This window comes from Garra rufa, chromosome 20, assembly GCF_049309525.1.
Source record: "Garra rufa chromosome 20, GarRuf1.0, whole genome shotgun sequence".
Classification (NCBI taxonomy): Eukaryota; Metazoa; Chordata; class Actinopteri; order Cypriniformes; family Cyprinidae; genus Garra; species Garra rufa.
In genome coordinates, this window is record NC_133380.1 from 13,361,529 (window position 1) to 13,385,430 (window position 23,902).

Below are 23,902 nucleotides of genomic sequence, written 5' to 3' on the forward strand. Positions count from 1 at the left end.
CAATAAGGTGTCTCTGTAGAATAAAGCAACAAAAGATACTTACTGCAAATCACGCTGGACTTTAATCTGTGCCCTAAAGAGGCTTTCAAAAGGCCCTTTTAACAGTGATCAGTCTCTGTGAGGGGACACACAGAGAGAGAGAGGTGTAGACTGTTGATTGTCATCTTCAAGGCGTGAAGCATAATAATAATACAAATACTACTAATAGTAATAGGAGAGTAGTAGTGTGTCTTTGAAGTTTAAGTGTTGTCCCAACTTCTGTCACCTCACGGATCATTTTTGTCGCATGACACTTTTAAACATGTAATTTAAAATATATTATTTTGACGGTCTCTATTCCTTAAAGACAAACACTGCACAACAAACATGCTGAACAAATAATTGTACAATTAGGCGCGGAACACAAACAAAACAGCGTATTGGAAACGACATGCATAAGTTACCTTTCCGTTGTCCATCATTCAGTACGATACGCGAATACGTTGAGAAATAGGGTTGGATAAGGATGATAAAAAAAATCAAACACTCATTTTCAAATGTGGAGGGATGCGATAGATAAACACCACAGGTGTCATATGAGGCTAGCTTGTATGAAACGCCGTGGCAGCCTGACGATTTGAAAGCACGCCTCACTGATGACTCGTGTGAGTCTAGTGAGGATGTTTTGATTCATCTCAGTGAGTCGAATCTTTTGGATTCGTTCAGAACATTGTATAATGATTCATTCACGGATTCGTGCACGCGACATTGAGTCATTTTATTCTTTGAAGAATAGTCTATTTAAGGGTTATTTTACAATTTATTATAATATGAGTAGGTGTGTTTCCTCCATAAATGACAACAATTCAATTCTAGGCTATAGTTTTTCCTTCATTTTGATTATGTGACGTTAACAAGGTATAGGAAAAGTCGTCTTCAGTTATGTTTATTATTATATAATCATAACTTTTATAGAAATATAAAGGTTATAATTATTATGTTTAGAATGATTCCTACGTCTTCTCGGTTTCCTACCTTGAAGTAGCAGGTTGGTCTGGTTTTATTTTCGTAGTAGACAAACGTGATATTTACGTTTTGACTATTTTAAAAAAAAACGTTCCAGGTTGGTATTTTTACAGCGTTTCTAAAACGTTTTATTTTAGTTACATTATTTTTTTATTTTAAGAAACGTTTTAAAAACGTTGTACTACAACATTACCTAATTGCGGCCAAAATACAACGTTGTGGAAAGTTGTAAAAACGTTTTGTGTTTGCTGGGTTGTTACTAACGAGATTTATTCATATGGCGAATTTAGTCTGTCAGACTTGTTCATTAACGATATATTAGGCTACATTTACAGAGATAGGTAGATTACTTAGAAATTGTAATCCGTTACTGATTCCAAATTACATGACATTGTAGTTAGTAACGTAATCCATTACCCATTACATTACACCTTTTAGGTAGTATAATCAGACTACTTTTTGATTTAACTCGTTTATCACATGGATTTAAATATTGTATAATACCGACAAGAAAACAATATAAACCAATGGCTTCATACAGTTTTAAATATTGTTCCATTTGAGGCTTTTTCTGTAGCCCTGAAGGACAAACAGTTCTATTCCACAGGATCTGCAACCCTTTTTTTCAATTATTTGGGTACTTCGAAGTCCAGGCAGGCTTGTTGGAATTGGCTTGGCTAAAAGAAGTCAGGATTTGGCCTAGAAGTTGATTGAGAGCATGCCCAGTCGAATTGCAGAGGTCCTGAAAAAGAAGGGCCAACACTGCAAATACTGACTCTTTGCATAAATGTCATGTAATTGTCGATAAAAGCCTTTGAAACGTATGAAGCGCTTGTAATTATATTTCAGTACATCACAGAAACAACTGAAACTAAGATCTAAAAGCAGTTGAGCGGCAAACTTTGTGAAAGCTAATATTTGTGTCATTCTCAAAACTTTTGGCCATGACTGTAGGTTTGTTAAGCAACTGCAGGGGGTTCATACGTTTAATGAAAAACTAATAATTAAACAATCAAAAATGTTAGAAACAAATTAAAAAAAAACTTTACCTGCATTTCGTGCGAGCATAACCAAGGTCAGAGAACCAATGAACATGCAAGTACTTCAAGCAAATATAAAAAGTGTCATTATAAAAATGTCATTAATTATGGATTTTAATAGGACAAAGCCCTTCCAAAGACATACAAATACATGGTTAAATAACCAATTGAGTGATAAAATACAAAAAAAAAAAAATGTGTTAATGAAATGCTGAAACACTTCTTAAACCCAAGATGATTTTTGTAAATCGGTGGTCAAACACTGTGTTGCCACCAGAATAACAGTTTTGTGTGAATGTCAACAAAACTTGAAGACTGAACGTATACAAGCAGTAGGCTATTTTAGAAACAAATTAAAAACCATGCAAAACAGGAATTTGGAAGAACCAATAAATGATTAATTTATTGCTCGTGTAAACACATAATCCTTAAAGTAGCCTAACTGTAGTCTGATTAAGAGTATTTTAAAATGTAATTTACTCTGATCACAAGTAATTTTTGGAATCGGACTACATAATTCAGATTATACTCTGTGGGGAGTATTCGTTCGGTAAATCCAACCAATGAAAAACTCAGTTTTGAATACAGGGAAGATAGAACGAATAAAGAACATTTAGTGCCAGAAGAACAAGTCATTTAGGCTACTTTAAAGGTTTGTCACACTCATTTGCACTGCTAACAACGCAAAAAACGCTCTCGTAAACTCCTCGTGTATTATTCACGGTCTTGTAGTCTAGAAGTGACGTGCTTTGCAAAATGCGAGCAATCAACCGGGAAACGTAGGAAAACCCTCTCAAGGGGTTTTACGCTTTACGAAACTACGCCAGGGCATTATTTTATCAGAGGGCTTCCACGTAATTTTACTAGTTAATTTCTCTCCAGTACTGTGAAAAATTTAATATTCCATAACAAGTCACATACCAGCATACACCGTAGCCTACAATAAACAAACGCTCACCATTTTAACAAAAGGCTTTTATTTCAACAGTTAAATAAGTTACAGATTCATTAAAATATATACACATTAAAAGCGTCCGTTAAAAAAACTCAAGCGCCTGCCAATGCAGCAAGATTTCTGCGTCGTCTCATCTGATCCCAGGCCTCCAGAATCTCCCTCCTCGTCACGGTTCTGTGGCGGCTGAAACAGGAGAGACGCGCGGCCTCTGACCCCACTCTCTGCAGCAAATATCTGCTTACGCCCCTGGACTCATGAACGCGTCTCACTGCCGTCTGATTGACCTGTGCATGAATGCCAGTCGTTTTTATATGCAGTCATTTTGGGTACATTTTCAACTTCTGCTGTTTAGTTTTAAAACACACCTGTTGTCGGGCTGTGTGCATGAACGCAGCGTGTCCTCTGGTTCTTGCTATGGAACTTCTGGATGACGCGCACCGCTTGCTTTTAAGGCCAGGAGCTTTCATGATGATCAGAGGAGCGAGTGTGTAAACAACAAGCGATGAAGCAAAACCTCAATTTAAGGCATGGCTAATCAATCCCCTAATGACTAACAAGCAGGTGCATGCCTCCTTAATTTGCCTGGAAGCGCATGCCCAGTTTGCGCACTCCCTTAACTCAAAAACGAAAGAGTACATTTTCTGAACATCAGCGTTTGTCAGACTTCATTCGGTCTAAAGTTGTCTGTTTAAAGTTAGCATATAGTTTTCTGTTCCATGTTTTTATGTTTGTTGGAGATGTCATGGGCACAGCAGGCCTAATTAATTTAGACTTTAGGGAGAAAATATGTTTTTTATTTGAAGTGGAACAGTAAAGTTAGACACTTTGGGGAAGATAACCCCAAGCTCATTATTGTTGTCTTTTCTGAGGTAAATCACATTACATGACTGGGACTACAATCTGTTTTACTAATGGTATAAATGCTCGGAATAATATTAAAAGTTTTCAAATCTTTTAATTATTTGAAGTACACCAGTCACCCATTTATTTGGAGGGGGAAAAAGACATCAAATAGCTTTGGTATAGTAACACCACATCTTAAAGGAAAAATTCACTTCCAGAATAAAATAAAAAATTCCTGATAGTTTACTCACCCCTTTTTTTACCCAAGATGTTCATGTCTTTCTTTCTTCAGTTGCAAAGAAATTAAAGTTTTTGAGGAAAACATTCCAGGATTTTTTTTCCATATAGTGGACTTCTATGGTGGCCAACGGTTTAAAGGTCCAAATTGCAGTTTTAATGCAGCTTCAAAGGGCTCTACATGATCCCAGCCAAGGAATAGGGTCTTATCTAGTGAAATGACCAGTCATTTTCTTAAAAAAATAAAAAATGATATACTTTTTAACAACAAATGTTCATTTTGCACTAGCCCAACCTCAAACATTACGTAATAATGTTGGAAAATGATCATTTAGCTCAATATGACGCTTATTCATTGGCTTTGATCGTGTAGCTGTAGAGCCTTTTGAAGCTGCATTGAAACTGCAGTTTGGACCTTCAAATCACTGGCCACCATAGAAGTCCACTATATGGAGAAAAACCCTGGAATGTTTTCCTCAAAAACCTTAATTTCTTTGGGACTGAAATAAAAAAAGACATGAACATCTTGGATGACATGGGGTGAGTAAATCAGGAAATTTTTGTTCTGGAAGTGAAACTCTCCTTCAAGGACATTTCCGAAACATTTATGTAAATCACATTCAAATAATAAATACAGAAATTCTTTATTTTATCCTTCGTTTACGTCATAATTTTTAAACTTTCTATAGTTAACTGAAAGTTTAAAGAGTAAAGAGTGGAAGAATAAAAAGTACAGAATGCATAAATGGCTTTCAAAAAGTAACAAGTGTGGTAAAAACGGGTTGATGTTGTGTATTTTCTTGTTTTTGTCTAGTATCCATATTAACCTGTTGGAATTTTGGAGAGTGAACAGGTTACACAACATAGAACAAGGTACAGAGACAGACTTCCTTTATTTTAAAGGCATTGTTTCTCAGGTAAGACACAACCACAATTAAACAATGTATGCTCATAATAAATGCAAAAAGGAATTGGTCATAACTGTGGGAATGAAACACCCTACATCACCATCACAAACCACATTAAAACACACAATACTACAACACTCCATGAGATCTTCCACCTTTCTTCAAATAAGCAAACAGCAATGCATGCCCTCCTTCAAGCCTGATTTGCCAAAGCAACACATTTTTGTTTAATAAATAAAAGCAACATACATGAAAAAGGTATTTGTATGTAAAGAGAAAGGGAAAACATATTTAACACAAATGAATGTAACTATAACACATTCTAATGATCATTTTGTCCTTGAAAACAAAAATAAATGAATGAGTGCAGTGATTGGGCAGTAATATCACTTTGGCATGTTGTGATACAAGAAAAGGGGTGGAACAGGAGATCGAGTGTGGCTTTGCTGACATGTTCCAGATCAGGTGCATTTATTCAAGCAAAGTAGCAGCTCCATGCGGATGGCAATGCGAGTGTGCCAGCCTTGAGGGAGGATACGGATGTAACGTGCTACGATAGGTGGACGCAGCAGGTTCTGGACTGTGGAAGAGCGGTCAGAGTTTCCATAGAACACCTGAGGAAAAAACAAGTAAGTGTTGAAAACTAATGAAACCAATATTTATGTAGTCAGGATGGGCTTTTTATCATCTTACCCTGTTGTTTCCAGTTTGGTCCTTGTAGTAGATCCAGCTGAGTTTCTCGTTGGTGCGGTACTGCACAGTGTACTTGGTAATCCACTCATCAGAGTCACAGCGGCCCTGGGTCAGGATACCAGAAACCACTTTGACCTCTTTCAGGTCAATCTGAAGCCACTGGTTGGTATCCTGGAACTTAGACAGCCAGGCACACCTGGAACAAGAGAGAGAGGTAATCTATATATGCAAAAAATGGCAGGATGTATAGTCAAGTCTCTGTAGGATAAGCAATTTTTAATAGAACTCACCCAAATCCTTGGTTGTTCAGCCTTGCTCTGCTTGGAACCCAAGAGGAGAACCAGCCAGTGTACTGGTCTTCATTAGAGCAGCTGATCTGATCTGAAGACACAGATCCTGCCTCAAAACCCAACGGCTTATGGTAGGGACATTCTGGACAGACACAATATTTATCATTGCATATAATTTGAAGTAAAAATGTAAACATTGATCTATGTCAGTTTGGCCCAAACCAGGCTTTCTGACTCTACAGGCAAAAATCTATTCAACAAAAGCCTGCAGGAGAACTCAGCTCTAGGGGCTAGCCAGCATGGTGGTTCCTAGAGAATCAATTTCTCTCTCAGGCCATTTTTCTGGTTGTAAATGCACAATTTATGCAACTAAAAGAGCACAAAAATCTGATTAAAGCCCTGTTTACACTAGTGCATTTTCATTTTAAAACGGAATGCAACCCCAAAATTTTCAAAACTAAAACAGGGTCTGCAGCATTTTCTCTCAGTAGCAAAAGTAGCAAAAATGGGGTCTGCTGTGTTTTCACAAGTTTCCATTTTTTGAGGGTCGGAAAACACTGGAATCATGTAAATGACAGGTGTAACCGTAGAAAAAGTTATGTTTGAAAACAAAAATGCACTAGTGTGAACGTAGAAATGGGGTCTGCAGTGTTTTTGAAAGTCTCAAGTTTTTATAAGGGTCGAAAATGCTGGATTGGTGTAAACGACAGGCTTAACAATTGCAAAAATTATGCATTTTAAAAAGAAAATGCACTAGTGTAAATGCACAAATGCGGTCTGCAGCATTTTCGAAAGCCTCAGTTTTCAAGGGTCGAGGGGCCAAAGTAATGTAAACAAAAATTATGCGTTTTAAAAATAAATCTAGTACTACAGTAAATGAGAAACAGGGTCTGCAGTGTTTCGAAAAGTCTTCATTTCAAGGGAAAAAAATGCCAGAGTAGTGTAAATGACACACTAGTGTGAACATAGAAAAGGAGTCTGTAGTGTTTTCAAAAGTCTCAATTTTCAAGGGTCGGAAAAAGCCGGAGTAGTGTAACCGTTGCAAAAGTTATGCATTTTATAAACGAAAATGCACTAGTGTAAACGTAGAAATGGGGTCTGCAGCATTTCCGACAGTCTCAGTGTGCCGGAGTAGTGTAAACGACAGGCGTAACCGTAGCAAAACTTATGTGTTTTAATACGAAAAACACACTAGTGTAAACGTAGAAACGGGGTCTGAATTTTTTTTGAAAGTTTTCGAGGGTTGGAAAACGCCGAAGTAGTGTAAATGACAGGCGTAACTGTAGCAAAAGTTATGCATTTTAAAAAGAAATCGCACTAGTGTAAATAAGAAACGGGGACTGCAGTGTTTTTGAAAGTCTCAGTTTTCGAGGGTCGGAAAACGCCGGAGTAGTTCAAATGACAAGCGTGACCGTAGCAAAAGTTATGCGTTTGAAAACAAAAACGCGCTAGTGTAAACGTAGAAACTGGGTCTGCAGCGGTTTTGAAAGTGTCCATTTTCAAGTTTCGAAAACACCAGAGTAGTGTAAACGACAGTCGTAACCGTAGCAAAAATTATGCACTTTATAAACAAAAACGCACTACTGTAAACGTAAAAATGGGGTCTGCAGCGTTTTTGAAAGTCTCAGTGTGCCGGAGTAGTGTAAACGACAGCCGTAACTGTAGCAAAAGCTATGTGATTTAAAACCGAAAACGCACTAGTGTAAACAGGGTCTGCAGCATTTTCAACAGTCTCAGTGTGCCAGAGTAGTTTAAACGACAGGCGTAACCGTAGCAAAAGTTATGCGTTTTAAAACAAAAAAAGTGAAAACGTCAGTATAGACATGATCGTTTTTTGTCTCCAAACGCAGACTTAAAATGAAAACGCACTAGTGTAAACAGGGCTTAAATCTGACAATTTGCAGTGTTACATCGAGGCTGAGAAAAGAACACAACCCTGCAGACAACAGGTAGTTAATGCTAGTATTATCACAGTTTTTCATGTTTGAGGAGCAAGTATTTTTACACAGCTTTTTAAAAATTAAAAAAATGCCTGGTAGCTGGTGTTTCATATGTGTTTGGCCAGTCAGTGTACACTTACGTCAATGGTACTTCCTATATAACTGTTTTAGACCCTACTCTGAAGTAAGAGATTTCCTAGAACAAAATACGTTCTTGGTTCCTGTGGTGTGAACACACTAAAAAGCGGGAACTTCCGCCAGTAGTTCTACAAACTATGAAAAGGTTCCTCCGGTGCAAAAGCCCCTCATGACTGAGAGGGGGCTTAATAAAACATTAGTCACACAATCAGAAAGATTTCTTTGTCCTGCTGTGTTTAAGAGAAATGGACAAAGCGTTAATCTGGCCGCTCTGTAATTCCGTGCTTCCACTCTTCAACTGGTGACTACAATCCCAAAAGCTTTAGTTCCCCATAGCGAAAGATCAACATCCATTAAGACTTTAGCTTGACAGATGGTCACGTTCCACACTTAAGCTCCAGTCCCACATCGGGGTTTTTACATAACAGTCCCTCTTTTCAAGGATTTAGGATGTTCTTTTTGACATACCCACTTCCAGTTTTGATTTTAATCTCGCATCTCAACATAATGGGATTACGAATAAACTCCCTTTTAATTTTTTTTCAACCTTCCTCTAACACATCAGTCTTGGAGGATGATAACAAACTACTCTGTGTTAATGGAGCATGTCTGCCCTGTGGTGGTGTGCCAGTGGGATGCGGTGATGGCGCACATGGCCCAGGTGAAGCTGCAACCAAATGATTAATGACTTTCTGCGCCGCTGCAGGCGAGGGCTTGTCCGGGAGCCAGCTCATTCGCACATGTCCTGCCTTCTGTTTCCAAAGGGCACCAGCTATTGCTAACTAATCCATCCATCTCAATTCCCAAAGAGTCAGTGTTAGCGCAAAGCCCCATTCACAAATTTCATAAGGATTTCAGTGGTATTTGATTCACAATTTACCTCAGACAGTAAAAACAGTACTATCTAGATAATAAAAGATACTGATTATTTATATATTTGACACATTTGGACCAAACAAAGCCTACTAATCACTCAAATTAAGGTTACAATTAGTGCTTATTACATGTAATTCTGTTTTTATCCTTACTTCTTTTAGTCCTCTTCTTTCTTACCTGGCATGCAGTCCATCTCCTGTCCTGTACTTGGTGAAGAACCTTTGGAGAGCAACTTGCTAGAGGAATCACAGTCACAGGAGCAGGTTTTCTCAGCCCATGTGTCATTTCCCTCACCATCCTAAGCATATATTAACATTGTCATTAATAGTTCCATTTTAATTGCCTCTAATAAGAAAATCAAATGCGTTTAGTTACCTCTTGTGCTTGTAGCCCAATAAATCCTGGACAAAATGCGGAAGAGTAAAAGAACAAGACTTTTAATGATCATACTAGGCTATAAACATGTTTTATTTACATTTAACATTCACAATCATCCTTATTAACTTAGTTATAGTTAACATTTTTTCAGTGTTCTTTATCTAAACTTGACTATTCATTTCTGCTAATCTACTGAAAAATATTGTAACTCAATAGCACATACCTTCAGACACCAGCACGATGGCTAACAGTAACATGTTCTGCAGTCTGTACTCCATGATGGTTTATTTTTCGAGTGGTGGACCACCGCACTGATATTAAAGGGGCTGGATTACTGTAATCCACAGAGCACTAATGGCCTTATCTAATGCCCTTTATCTCAAAGCTCCTCCCTTTTCCTGCTGAAAGCTAGTTTGAAATTGTTCACATCCCAGTCCAACCCTTGACTGTTAAAAAAGAGAGAAATAGCCAAATGATCCCAGATTATAAAGCCGGGTGGTCACCTTCTGTGACCCAGTTAATGGTTCAATGCATGCAATTAACTCAATTCAACTTCCCCGGCAATCTGTTGATGCAAATCACTACGTACAATATGCCATTTGATAGAAAGACAAGATGAAGGCTGGTTTCTTTGTCTTTTTGTCTGCAGTTGCTACTAATGTGGCTCATGATAAATTATCCTTTTATTACAGTTGAGGTCAAAAGTTTACATACACCTTGCAGAATCTGAAAAATGGTAGTTATTTTAGCAAGGGATTATACAAAATGCATGTTATTTTTTATTCAAATGGCATGAATAATGTATTTAACATAAAAGATGTAATACATACATACGCTTGATTCTTAATACTGTGTTGTTACCTGAATAATCCACAGCTGTTTTTTTTGTTTTGTTTAGTGATAGTTGCTCATGAGTCCCTTGTTTGTCCTGAACAGTTAAACTGCTTGCTGTTCTTCAGAAAAGTCCTTTAGATCCCACAAATTCTTTGGTTTTTCATCATTTTTTGAGTATTTGAACCCTTTCCAACAACTACTGTATGATTTTGAGATCCATCTTTTCACACTGAGGGCAACTGAAAGACTCATATTCAACTATCACAGGAGGTTCAAACACTCACTAATGCTTCAGAAGGAAACAATGCATTAAGAGCCAGGGGTGAAAACTTTTGAACAAAATGAAGATGTGTACATTTTTCTTATTTTGCCTAAATATCATAATGGTTTCCTTTAGTACTAACCTTTAGAAGCTACAAAATATACTTACATGTTTTCCAGAAGACAAAACAAGTTAAATTTACCCTGATCTTCAAATTCAAAAAGTTTTCACCCCCAGCTCTTAACGCATTGTGTTTCCTTCTGAAGCATCAGCGAGTGTTTGAACCTTCTATAATAGTTGCATGAGTCCCTCATATGTTGTCCTCAGTGTGAAAAGATGGATCTCAAAATCATACAGTTATTGTTGGAAAGGGTTCAAATACACAAAAATGTTGAAAAACCAAAGAATTTGTGGGACCTGAAAGATTTTTCTGAAGAACAGCGGGCAGATTAACAGTTCAGGACAAACAAGAGACTCATGAACAACTATCACAGCTATTAAGAAAACTTTTAAACAGGGTCTTTTTTTATAATTTCAAATATTTTTTTTGTGGACTATATGTAAACATCTTTAATGTGAAATGTCTTATTAAGGTCAGTACTAAATAAAAAAATAACATGCATTTTGTAAGCTTCCTCCTCAACATTTTGTAGATTCTGCGAGGTGTATGAAAACTTTTGACCTCAACTGTATAAGCTGGCAGGTGTTTGCAATGAAATGATGCATGCTAAAACGTAGTTGGGTAGACATTGTTTTAATTGTTATTAATTACAGCAGAATATACATTATAAACGCTGTTGGAGTCAGACATGCCTGGACTTAAATCAAACGTTAGGGTGCCGTTTCCCACTTGTACCCTAAAGAGAACACACAGACAAATAGTCTTCACAAAAGACATAGACAAAGTGCTGAGTGAGTGGTGCTGATTATGCTTGAGCTAAATGTTGTGCGTTGGTGAATGAAGTTATAAGCAAATAACTTTCAGTTTACAGACTTGAGTTGAATGGATAGATAGATAAAGGCCCAGACAGAATCGGCACGTTATTAACAGTTTAACAGTGAATGGTAAATAAAACTAAGAGTACTACAGTCTTATTGGTAACTCAAAGCAACATTAAAAAGCCAAAATGTGGCATGCAAGCAGTGAGGAACCTTGCAGATTCTGTGTGGGCCTGAAAGATGGAACCAAAATGCTGGCTGTTGTCTAAATGACAGTCACATCCTGATTAGTTGGATAGAAGGACGCTATTTAGAGATGGATCATGTTATCAATTCAGCAAACAGGATTCGAACAGACTGCAAAAACTCAGCAAACAGTTCAACATCTAATAAGAACAGTCTTAACATTTGAACAAAACAAAAACATGTCTTTCTAAGTACAGTCGTGGTCAAAAGTTTTGAGAATGACACAAATATTAGTTTTCACAAAGTTTGCTGCTCAACTGCTTTTAGATCTTTGTTTCAGTTGTTTCTGTGATGTACTGAAATATAATTACAAGCACTTCATACGTTTCAAAGGCTTTTATCGACAATTACATGACATTTATGCAAAGAGTCAGTATTTGCAGTGTTGGCCCTTCTTTTTCAGGACCTCTGCAATTCGACTGGGCATGCTCTCAATCAAGTTCTGGGCCAGATCCTGACTGATAGCAACCCATTCTTTCATAATCACTTCTTGGAGTTTGTCAGAATTAGTGGGTTTTTGTTTGTCCACCCGCCTCTTGAGGATTGACCACAAGTTCTCAATGGGATTAAGATCTGGGGAGTTTCCAGGCCATGGACCCAAAATTTCAATGTTTTGGTCCCCGAGCCACTTAGTTATCACTTTTGCCTTATGGCACGGTGCTCCATCGTGCTGGAAAATGCATTGTTCTTCACCAAACTGTTGGATTGTTGGAAGAAGTTACTGTTGGAAGGTGTTTTGGTACCATTCTTTATTCATGGCTGTGTTTTTGGGCAAAATTGTGAGTGAGCCCACTCCCTTGGATGAGAAGGATGCTTTACTGTTGGCATGACACAGGACTGATGGTAGCGCTCACCTTTTCTTCTCCGGACAAGCCTTTTTCCAGATGCCCCAAACATTCGGAATGAGGCTTCATCAGAGAATATGACTTTGCCCCAGTCCTCAGCAGTCCATTCGCCATACTTTTTGCAGAAGATCAATCTGTCCCTGATGTTTTTTTTGGAGAGAAGTGGCTTTTTTGCTGCCCTTCTTGACACCAGGCCATCTTTCAAAAGTCTTGGCCTCACTGTGCGTGCAGATGCGCTCACACCTGCCTGCTGCCATTCCTGAGCAAGCTCTGCACTGGTGGCACTCCGATCCCGCAGCTGAATCCTCTTTAGGAGACGATCCTGGCGCTTGCTGGATTTTCTTGGACGCCCTGAAGCCTTCTTAACAATGCAGTGGAAAGTTTTTTTTCGGGATTAAGTTAATTTTCATGGCAAAGAAGGACTATGCAATTCATCTGATCACTCTTCATAACATTCTGGAGTATATGCAAATTGATATTATAAAAACTTAAGCAGCAACTTTTCCAGTTTCCAATATTTATGTAGTTCTCAAAACTTTTGGCCACGACTGTACATTCTATGACAGACTCAGAAGTCAGTCTATAACACTATATTAAGAAAGAATGACATACGTTTATACGATGCTCATCTGACAGAATAAACTCTTGTTCCTGATAGATTGTAAACCTTTGGCCTTGCATGACTTCACAATGGCTTTTGTTGGCACAACAACTGCTTCAGACAAAAATGTGGCAGTGGATACAATACTTAAAGGTGGAGTAAACTTGAAATGTCTGAAGTAGAAAAGAGAGAAGCAGGTTCTACATTCTCATGCAGATTTAAACATTTGTCCAATGGTAAACTGAAAGAGTTAAATACATTACATTCTAAGACGATACAGCTTCTAGTCACAGAAAATGAACAGCCGTATGCAAATACGAGAGTCAATGAAGATGTCCAATATATTTCATCTGTTCTGTGCACTTCTGGGGACGAACCTGAATGTTTATATCCCTGCATTCAACAGCTCAGACACTGGAAAGCTAACAGGCATCCTATTTGGATGATAGATGCTACAAGCCAATATAAGACAAGCTGTCTATGGCTATTAAACCATGACAGATGAGTTGTCAGTACCTGCAGGTATACTTCAATATGGCAGTGAACCAAAAAGCACTCGGAATCACCTTCAAAATATCCTTCAACACATTTAAGGCAGTCAAAACCCTGCTTGTTCAGTTCATACATAAGGTAAATAGTGAGACACAATTTGTCAGTCTACTGTAGTTGCTAAAACATAATCCAAATGGCTACACATAATATTAGATTCAGCTATACAACCGTTCAAAAGTTTGGGGTTGGTACGTTTTTTTAAAAGAAGTGTCTTATGCTCACCAAGGCTGCACTTATTTGCTCAAATACAGTAAGAACAGTAATGTTGTGAAATATTATTACAAACTCAAATAACTGATTTCTATTTTAATATATTTAAAAATGTAATTTATGTGATAATAAGTCTTCAGTGTCACATGATCCTTCAGAAATCATTCTAATATGCAGATTTTTTCCCTCAAGAAACATTATTAACAATGTTTAAAACTGAACTTTTTAGGGGTCTTTGATAAATAGTAAGTTAACGAACATTTTATTTTAAACAGGAGGCCTTTTTATATTATTTAGCAAGTCTGTAACCACAGAAATCAATGATTTAAAAAGCCTTTTTGGCAAATACAGGTAATTAGTTGTTGTTTTTTAACGTTTATGAGTTATAGTGCCAGCTGTGGTCCGATCTTCCTAAAACTTTGCATGCTTGTTTAGAATCACCTGTCGCATGTGTTCACCAGGATTTCTGTAGTTTTGAGTTTTTGTTTAAGCTTTATAGGCTTTTGAGTACATTTGGACAGGCCCGTTATAGCTTCCCAAAGGGTAAATTTCAAAATATTTTTGATAATTATTGACCTAGAGAATCCAGAGAATTGCACTGCCCTTCAGATCGAGCAAAAACCTAGGACTAGTTCACGAAAGTATTTTTTTACATGTTTACAAGTCATTTGGAAAGAGGAGGTCTATAATATGAATATCATGCATATGTGCAAAAAACCTTGCAATATTCAATTGTTTCTGCCCCTGAAAAATGTGATATTGCCCCCCTAGTGTTTGATTTCTTTCAACTTTCTCACAGACCTTTAGGGCCGTGAGTCAAACAGGCCTTCAAGTTTCGTTCTAATCGACCTGTGTTAAGATTGTTTAACACGTTAATATGGTGGCCATGTTGTTTGAGATACTCAAATGTCCTTATAGACGCTTGTGGCACTTTGGATGCTAATTTTCCTGTTGATAGAACAAACACTTGCGTAGTTATGGCCATTTTTATGATTTTCCCCCCCTCTTATAGCGCCACCAAGTGGCCAAGCTCCTGGACTTTTTTCATGTGACCTCCAATTGAGCTCTTAGGTACATGTTGTGAGTTTGGCGAAAATACCTCATTCTGTTCAAAAGTTATAGTCATTTTAGTAAAGAAAGTCCTGCCCCTTTCAAATGTTTTGGCGCCCCTTTGCAACGGAGGTTCAAAAGTTTAAGTTTTTTGATAATTGTTGATATTCACTCTCCAGAGATTCTTCCTGCACTGGATTGGCTCAGATTGGGCGAAAAAACCTAGGACTAGTTTGCAAAAGTAGGTTTTTAAAAAAATGCAAAATACCCTAAAATACCTTCGAGTCATGACCCTTGAGTTATGAGCAATTTTGTACTTTTGATCACTGTAGAGCACCTGTCAGGCCGATTGGGGCGAGTCTTGGTGACATGGTAGATGGTGTGAGTACTACCATCCCTCCAAGTTTCAAGTCTCTATGACTTACGGTTTGGTCTGTACAATCAGTTTTATGCGGAGACTGATCCTTGGCCACTCTAACAATTACAACAGAAAAAATACCCCAAACTTTAAAACGGTATTGTATATTCACTCTAAATCACACAACTATCCGGCTCTATTTTGACAGAAATGTTGATAGATGCAGCCCTTCTGAGAACAGTTTTCTATTTAATAATCGTTGTATTTTAGTACTCTGGAATAGGAAAGTGGATATTTTTTTGCCCTGATCTTCTGTTAGCAAGTGTTTTAAAGAAAAAAACATACATTAAAACAGTAACGGTGCTTAGCAAACCAGAACAAATGCAGAATCAGTGACATTCTACATGCTGCAGATGTATGTTTTGTCATGGGTTAACAAGGCTGGTCATAGATTACCAATCACAGGCGACCTTACCACAGCTGGCGACTGCCAAACCATTTATCTTGGCAGTCCTAACAGCTGGCTGATGGAAGGATTACCTGGCACCACAGAGACAGACTGTGCCAATGTACTGCAGATTAAAGGATGTCAGAGCGTTTATGGACAAGGTGTTAATCCAGGAGTGATGGAATCCCATTCTAATACTCAGCCAGGATGAAATACTCAGACCGCATTACTCAGGAACAAAGTGTTTCATGTCACTAATAGTAAGCATACAGAAGATGACTCTCATCTCTTCCTACAAATCAACAGTTTGTTATTGCATGGCAGTTTAACTGTGAAAGACAACACAACAAGTGTTAAACAGAACATAATGACTGAACCTGATTGCTGTCGGATATATAATGTGAGATATACACTACCAGTCAAAAGATAAAAAAAAAAAAAAGTCTCTTCTGCTCACCAAACCTGCATTCATTCGATCCAAAATACAGCAAAAGCAGTAATGTGAAGTATTTGTATCATTTAAAATAACTGCTTTCTATTTGAATATATTTAAAATGTAATTTATTCCTGATCAAAGCTAAATTTTCCACCACTGAATAAAAAATTAAAAAGGTAATTGTGACTTTTTAATCTCACAGCTGAGTTTTTTTTTCTCAGAATTGTCATATAAACTCTCAATTGTGAGTTATAAAGTCAGAATTGTGAGTTTATATCACAATTCTGACTACATTTTTCAGAATTGTGACTTTATATCTTGCAATTCTGACTTTATGACTCGAAATTGTGTTTATATTACACAATTCTGAGAAAATAAAGTCAGAATTGCCAGATTATATCTCACAATTCTAACTTTATTTCTCACAATTGCAAGTTTATATCTCAAAATTCTGAGAAAAAAGTCAGAATTGCCAGTGTATATCTTGCAATTACGAGTTTATATCACACATTTCTGACTTTTTTTCCTCGCAATTGCAACTTTATCTCACAATTCTGACTTTATAACTCGTAATTGCGAATTGTGAGATAAAAAGTCTCTGTAACCTTTTATTTATTTTTTATTCAGTGGCGGAAACGGGCTAAATTGATCAAAAGTGGTGATAAATACATTTATAATGTTACAAAAGTTTTCTATTTCAGATAAATGCTGTTCTTCTGAACGTTCTATTTATTAAAGAAACCTGAAAAAAGCTACTCAACAAAACTCTAACAATAATAATAAATGTTTTTTTTTTAATAGCAAATCAAAATATTAGAATGATTTCTGAAGGATCATGTGACTGAAGTAACGATGCTAAAAATTCAGCTTTGAAAATCACAGGAATGAATTAGACTTTAAAATATATTCAAATAGAAAACAGTTATTTTAAATGGTAAAACTATTTTTCAATTGGACTGTTTTCGCTTGTACTTTGGACAGCAGAAGAGACTTCTGAAGAGACATGAAAAATATTACCGTTCAAAAACTTTCGACTGGTAGTGTATAGAATATAAATGATTCAAGATGTTACTGAAAATTAACTTGGTTATGCATAACATGCTCAGACAACAGAATCAATAAATATATAAATGAGAACAGATAAAAAAACAAAAACATGAGTTTTGATGTAAATGTTAAAAATAATGTAACTTGAACATAAAAGTTCCAAATCCAGTCCCGTGAAAGACAGAGCACATACACTGTAGGCAGATAAGGTAGAAGATTAGATAGATAGAAAATTCGGTTTTAATCAAACACCATATCAACACAAACACCTGTGAAATGTTGTTTAAAGTGCACCATTGAGAAACAATACTAAAAAAAAAAATACACACTAGAGTTATTGAAATGAAAATGCTCTGTCACACTCTCTTTGGGGGGGATTCTGTAAAATAAATTCACCTCAAAGTCATGATATATTGCTCTGTTTGCATTGGTATTCAAATGCCTGGAATTCTTAATATAGCTATTTTGCATATTTGAAATCCATCTCGTTTCAATCTATATTAGTAGAATATCATTTAATGAAACGTACAGTGAGATAAATCTAAAGCAAACACGGAAACCCTGAATGAAAATGCGCTGCGCTACAGAGGCCGCTCAAAAATCTCACTGCGTCTCCCACCTGCCCTCCAGATCAATAACTGCATTACGTCTTTGAAACCCTTTTACCAGGTCCCGAGGCAATGCTTTTATCTCTTCAAAAACATGCCGTTGAACTGATTAAAATACAACCGGCAGTTATTCGGTTTGTTAAAAGAATCATGCGCACGTGCAACACAGACTTAACGCTTGCAACCTTGAGAGGAGCCACCGCTCGCTCGTGCCACAGGCAAAGTCACACTTATTCACCAGCTGGTGGGGTTTAGATCGCAGAGGGAGACACGGTGAGGCCTCGGGGGCCTCTGTTGAAATTCATTATTCACAGGAAATCCAGCTCTTCGGGGATCTGGGCTCTAATGAACTCGAGCACTATCTGATCCCAATGTGTTAGGTTTTGAATGCCAAGCTCGTGAGAAGCAGAGAAACACCGTAAGACACCGGCTACGCGTAAAGTGAGACAAATAACCATCAGGGACGAGGATTTAATGGTCTCGCATGAAAAGTAACACAGAACCTGGATAGGAAGCATCAGTAGTCGCTGATATGCTGTCGTATGTTTTAAATAGGGATGATCGATTCCGCAGTATGAGACAGTGTGCATTATAGACCTAGTCTGCACTGAGAATTCATCTCAGAAAACGATGTTGGATAAAGAGAGGAAAAGAATTCAGAAACAATAAGTACTTTTGTTACAACCATAAAATGCACTCTGTACATTGTAACTATTAACACACCGATAATTCATTAAATAATCTCCATGAAATATAGAATTATTACACATTAAATATTTATACATTCTCTTGTGTATAAACTAAAGCTCTTACAATTCCACAGATTTTTTTTGTGTGTGTGTCCCCCGGCCCTAAGTTTCCATATACAAATACATAGATTCATATCAGATATATTCAACAGAAAACTGAACCCAGATGTAATGAACGAGAATACAAATTCTATCAAATGTGGATGCTTTAAAAAACAAATCTGAGACATAACTATTGCCACCTTCTGGCTAGAAGTGGCACTGTGTACCACTTATGAACAATAGCATTCCATAGGTAGCCAGCCAGGAAGGAAAATGGAGAAACCCAAGTACGCTAGCAGCCACCAGGGGGCCTTTCTCCTCTAAAGAGCCGTTTCTTTCAGATCGTTGAGGTTTGGCATTCTCGCGCGAGCGGCTCTGGTAAAGCCGATACCGTTCTGCCCACCTTTGTTTGCCATTTGGTCTGGATATGGCGCGCCCTCGGCCCGATTCAGCGCGGAGACGTGCCAGCTGGACTCGATCTGCCCTGGCAGAGGGTAGTTGTGGGGTTTGCGGCTCTTGGTATTGGGGGTGACGCTGCCCGGCGGGAGCCCTCTGGCCTCGTTCAGGTTCCCTTTGGAAGGGGGGTTGGGGAGGGGCTGGAAGCGCAGTTCTGCCGAGCGATCGGGAGGCGGGGGCTGATTGGACGTAGCAGGAGAGGAGAGGTGTAGGAGCTTCCGCAGGGACTTCAGAGGCTGGTTCTGCAACAGGAAAGCAAGTTTAACAATGTTAGTCTGAGTGTTGAATGTGTCAAAACAACAGTGAAGACATGTATAATGTATTCTGCTTCAAATAAATGCTGTTCTCTTTCTTTCATTAAAGAATCTTGAAAAAACATATGCTTTGATAATAAGATAAGTGTTTTTTTGAAGGATCACGTGACACTGAAAACTGGAGTAATGCTGGAAATTCAGCTTTGCATCACAGGAATATTATCAGGAACTGTATTTTTAAATAGACTGGAATAGAAAACAGTTGTAAAAATTTATAGTATTTTTGATGAAATACATGCACCCTTACTGAGCATAAAGGCCCGTTCACACACGATGCACGAACTATAATCATATCTAGAAACTTTGAGTGTGTTCACACTAGTTCGGATTGTAAGGTTGATTTGGTCCGACCAAAATGGAAAATGATGCATTTGCTCCAGGTCCGCTTAGCGTTCACACTGGCATTTTTGACAGCGAACCTAAAGATACAGAATCTAAAGGCATAGTGAAACGTGCACAACCTGATTGGTCTGGTTGAATGACGTAGGCCTATATTTCATGACAGAAATCACAGAACACTCTAAACAAAAGGAAAATGCACGGTCGACTTAAAGCGGCACTGAGCAGACCAATCAGTGAATGAGTATTTTGATTTTCCCTCAGCGCCGCTTTAAGTCGAACGCAGCTAACGCTGTCTGCTGGACTAAGCGCGCTCATTGTTGTGCGTATATGATTTTATTTTCACCACAAAGAGCTCATAAAAGGCACTTTACCTCTTCGTTGCTCCACGTTTGCCCTCTGCTCATTTTGTTTTGGATACACCCCTTGTTCCCTTCATGAAATCACATTGCATCTTGTCATTACTTCCTGTTTTTGGTTCGTTTAGAAGTATTTGGTTGTTGCGTGTTGCGTTCATATTTCATTCCACATTTGGAAGTGGACCGAGACCCATCTTTTTAGAAGTCTCAGTCCGCTTGTTTGGTTTGCACCAGGGTTCGGATGGCAGTGTTCACACATACTCAAACCAACTGCATTAACAGAGCAATCGCACCAGAGTTTGTTTTAATCGAACCAAACATGACAAGTGTGAATACACCCTTTGTCTTAATTCTGTGAGAATTAGTCGCCACCACAACTATACAAACACAGAGGTAGGGGTGTGCGATAATGGCAGAAAAGGATATCTTGATATTTTCTTATAATTTTGCTGATAACAATAAAGTTGTTGAGCGTCTTATTGTGCTGACATTTTGGCACGTTTTGGAAAGCTTTTGATATTCTTCATATTCTGTGCAGTGATTCATTTTTTTTTTACTTTTATGGGCATTTTTACCTTTATAAAGGCCAATTTCTTTCTAACCTAATTACATGTACACTACCAGTCAAAAGATTTTTAACAGTAACATTTTCTTCTCTGCTCTCCAAGCCTGCATTTATTTGATCCAAAGCACAGCAAAAACAGTAACATTTAGAAATATTTCTACTATTTAAAATAACTGTTTTCTATTTGAATATATTTTAAAATGTAATTCATTTCTGTGATTTCAAAGCTGAATTTTTAGTTATCATTACTCCAGTCACATGATCCTTTCATAAATCATTTTAATATTCTGATTTGCTGATCAAAAACATTTTATTATTATTATTATTATTATTATTATTATGCTGAAAACAGCTTAGTAGATATTTTTAGGTTTTTTTTTGTTTTATTTGAAACAGAAGTCATTATAAATGTCTTTACCATCACTTTTGATCAATTTAAAGCATCCTTACTACATAAAAGTATCAATTTCTATCATTTCTTCCTCCCCTCAAAAAATTATACTGACTTTTACCATTGGCTTTTGAATGGTATAGTATATGTTACAGAAGCTTTTTTATTTCAGACAAATGCTGACCTTTGGATCTTACTATTTATCAAAGGATCCTGCACTCAACTCTTTTAAATATTGATAATATTCTTTAAAAGAACACTTCATTTTTTTGGAAATAGGCTCATTCTCCAACTCCCCCCGAGTTAATAAGTTAAGTTTTACCGTTTTGAAATCCATTCAGCCGTTCTCCTGTTCTGGCGATATCACTTTTAGCATAGTTTAGCATAGATTATTGAATCCTATGAGACCAATATAGCATCGCGTTCAAAAATGACCAACAAGTTTCGATATTTGTCCTATTTAAAACTCGACTCTTCTGTAGTTATATCGTATACCAAGACTGGCGGAAAATGTAAAGCTGCGATTTTCTAGGCCGATAAGATTAGGAACTCCCATTCCGGTGTAATAGTCAAGGAAGTTTGCTGCCGTAACATGGACGCAGCAGGCGCAGTAATATCACGCAGCACCTTGATCATTTTAAAATGAACAGATGATTCAGCTGCGGGCGGCATCTTCTAGCGACACACGGGAATTCAATCGGTGTGTGACTTTTACAGTGCATTATGGGTTATCTCTAGTCATTGACAGTGTTGGGAAAGTTACTTTAAAAAGTAATGCATTACAATACTGAGTTACTCCCTAAAAAAGTAACTAATTACAATACTTAGTTACTTTTTAATGGAAAGTAATGCTTTACATTACTTTTAAAATCTGGACAGGGCTTGCCTGTTTGTTTTTAATATAAAAAGTTCTATTTTTGGCAAATGTAAAAGCCTTTTCACACCAAAAACCTCAGGCTTAGAGAAAAGTAAATTCACATCTGTACAGTAGACCGCAGAAGAAAAAAGGTCAACTCTTCAGCAATAAAAAGGAAAACAAATGTTAAATTATCTTGACTAATTTTTGCTTATTAGTATGGATGAATTGGATCATCAAAGGTCGGCAGCAAAGATATTGGTTAATAAAATGGGATTAAATACATAAAGGATATTTGTATAATTTAACATATTTAATTATTGCAGGTTTGTTTATTTTGAGGAATACTGTATCTGTTTTTTTTAAGTGAGTGAGATTAATGAATGCATGTTCACATTTATTCTAGAACTAAAGTAACATTTTACTCACCATTTTTTCTCATCATGGGGACAGGAGAGCTTTTAATCAATAAATGGGGAAAAAAAGTAACTGGCGTTACTTATTTGAAAAAGTAACTCAGATATTTTCTTGTCAATTAAAAAGTAATGCGTTACTTTACTAGTTACTTGGAAAAAGTAATAATATTACGTAACTTGCGTTACCCCCAACACTGGTCGTTGAGTGTACATCGGTTGTACACTAGTCTTTGAGGTGCATTGTGGGATTAAATGAGTGCACTTGAGAACGTTCACTATGGTTTCGATCACCACTTAAATTGGCTGTCCCTTTAAATAGTGCCCTATTTGAGGGTATAGGGGGCGATTTAGCTGGAAACACTTAAGGAGTTTCGAAATCGTCATCAGATTGGTTAGATTATACCGATTTCCGAGAGACACATGCTTCGTGTTCTTTAGCGTTCCGCTTGGAAACAAAAATGCCCCTTTCACGAAAGAAGAATGCCGTCATGTTTAAAACCTGACGATAAGTGGGATTAGGATCAACTAAATGTTGGATTTTCAAAAGTATGTAATAAATTTTACGTTCACAGCATAGAATCTTTCAAATATGTCTGAGAGTTTTACACACCGCTCTGTTATTGTGGCGACATTTCCACGCCCCTAAACGTGACGCGGCACAAAACGTGATTGATTGCTTTACCTGTCAGTCATATGTCCTCTTGGGCAGGCCTTGGCCATTCAAAGCGGCCAAAGTTCCCAGACCTTCTGCCGAAGGTCTGGCTACGTGAGACTACATAGGAACAAACAAGGAGATTTTACTATCAGTTCATCTCAAGTTTTGCTTACCTGCGGCTGCACATCTGTCTGCTTTTCAGGTGGCCAAGTGTTGTCCCGGTCACGATCGCGATCCCTCTCACGGTTTCGATCCCGGTCACGCTCCCTTTCCCTTTCCAGATCACGTTCCCTGTCACGATCTCGGTTGCGGTGTCGACTGCTGTGATGAGACGAGGATTTGACTGGTCTTTGTATCACTAACTGGTCTTGCTGGGCCTCACTAGGAACCTGACACACAGATCAAACCACAACACCAGTGAAACCACCTGAATACTGGGACATATGTATAATAAATCTCCTCTACAAAACAAAAGTTCACCCATAATCACGTGCATTATGCCAGAAGACTGGAAACGTGCTGAAATATTGCCTTTTTAATCAGTTTACGGCATCCTTTTGCTTATGATGGAAAGAGTTTACGAATTAAAAGAGGATTTCATTCCAATGTCCAGCTTTTGCAAGCGTTTCTGGAACGGATGAATTATTGAAAACAGATAAAGAGCTGAGTGTTTCGGGACGTGCCCAGTTTCTGACCCTTTGTACCAAAATGTGCTTGTGTTTGTGTACAGAAGACACAAAGAGAGTTTGTGTGTGAAAACATTTTGACCAATTCTCCTGTCCAAGGTTCGGAGAATGGTAAATGAGAAAACGTGCATCCTCTTTGAGCAGGTGCTGCTAAAGACGGTTATGGGATCCATGCATCTAACAGAACACATGCTGATGCTTTTGCGATGCTAGCAGCGATCTAAGCGATGATGTTTAGTGAGTAAAACACACAGAACCAGATCTGTTACACGTTAAAATGTACATATAAACATACTGTCTTGACCTAATATGGTTTAAAATTCATGAGTAATGTT

General features: G+C 37.6%; 2 protein-coding genes across 3 annotated transcripts in view; both read right to left on the bottom strand.

The window, feature by feature from the left end:
• Nucleotides 1-4,954: 4,954 nt before the first annotated feature.
• On the bottom strand, nucleotides 4,955-9,682 carry rs1a (retinoschisin 1a). Its single transcript, XM_073825961.1, has 6 exons — nucleotides 9,527-9,682; nucleotides 9,301-9,326; nucleotides 9,103-9,223; nucleotides 5,972-6,113; nucleotides 5,682-5,877; nucleotides 4,955-5,602 (listed from the first exon to the last, which is right to left on the bottom strand). Exons 1-6 carry the CDS (start codon nucleotides 9,579-9,581, stop codon nucleotides 5,450-5,452), a joined length of 693 nt encoding a protein of 230 aa, XP_073682062.1. The 5' UTR covers nucleotides 9,582-9,682; the 3' UTR covers nucleotides 4,955-5,449.
• Nucleotides 9,683-17,312: 7,630 nt separating this feature from the next.
• cdkl5 (cyclin dependent kinase like 5) overlaps nucleotides 17,313-23,902 on the bottom strand; it is a 49,434-nt gene continuing 42,844 nt past the window's right edge. For both annotated transcript variants that reach the window (XM_073825744.1, XM_073825743.1), the window contains 2 exons: nucleotides 23,055-23,270; nucleotides 17,313-19,228 (listed from right to left, as the gene is read on the bottom strand). In XM_073825744.1, the coding sequence (XP_073681845.1) occupies nucleotides 18,851-19,228; nucleotides 23,055-23,270 (594 nt within the window). In that variant the 3' untranslated portion in view covers nucleotides 17,313-18,850. The remainder of the gene's footprint in view (nucleotides 19,229-23,054; nucleotides 23,271-23,902) is intronic.

What these genes read in the sequence shown, in the direction of transcription:
- rs1a (XM_073825961.1), bottom strand. Translation starts at nt 9,581, where the DNA reads ATGGAGTACAGACTGCAGAACATGTTACTGTTAGCCATCGTGCTGGTG. An exon ending in TTGGGCTACAAGCACAAGAG is followed by an intron (nt 9,224 to 9,300) that starts GTAACTAAACGC and finishes ATATATGCTTAG; the next exon opens with GATGGTGAGGGAAATGACAC. An exon ending in CTGAACAACCAAGGATTTGG is followed by an intron (nt 5,878 to 5,971) that starts GTGAGTTCTATT and finishes CTCTTGTTCCAG; the next exon opens with GTGTGCCTGGCTGTCTAAGT.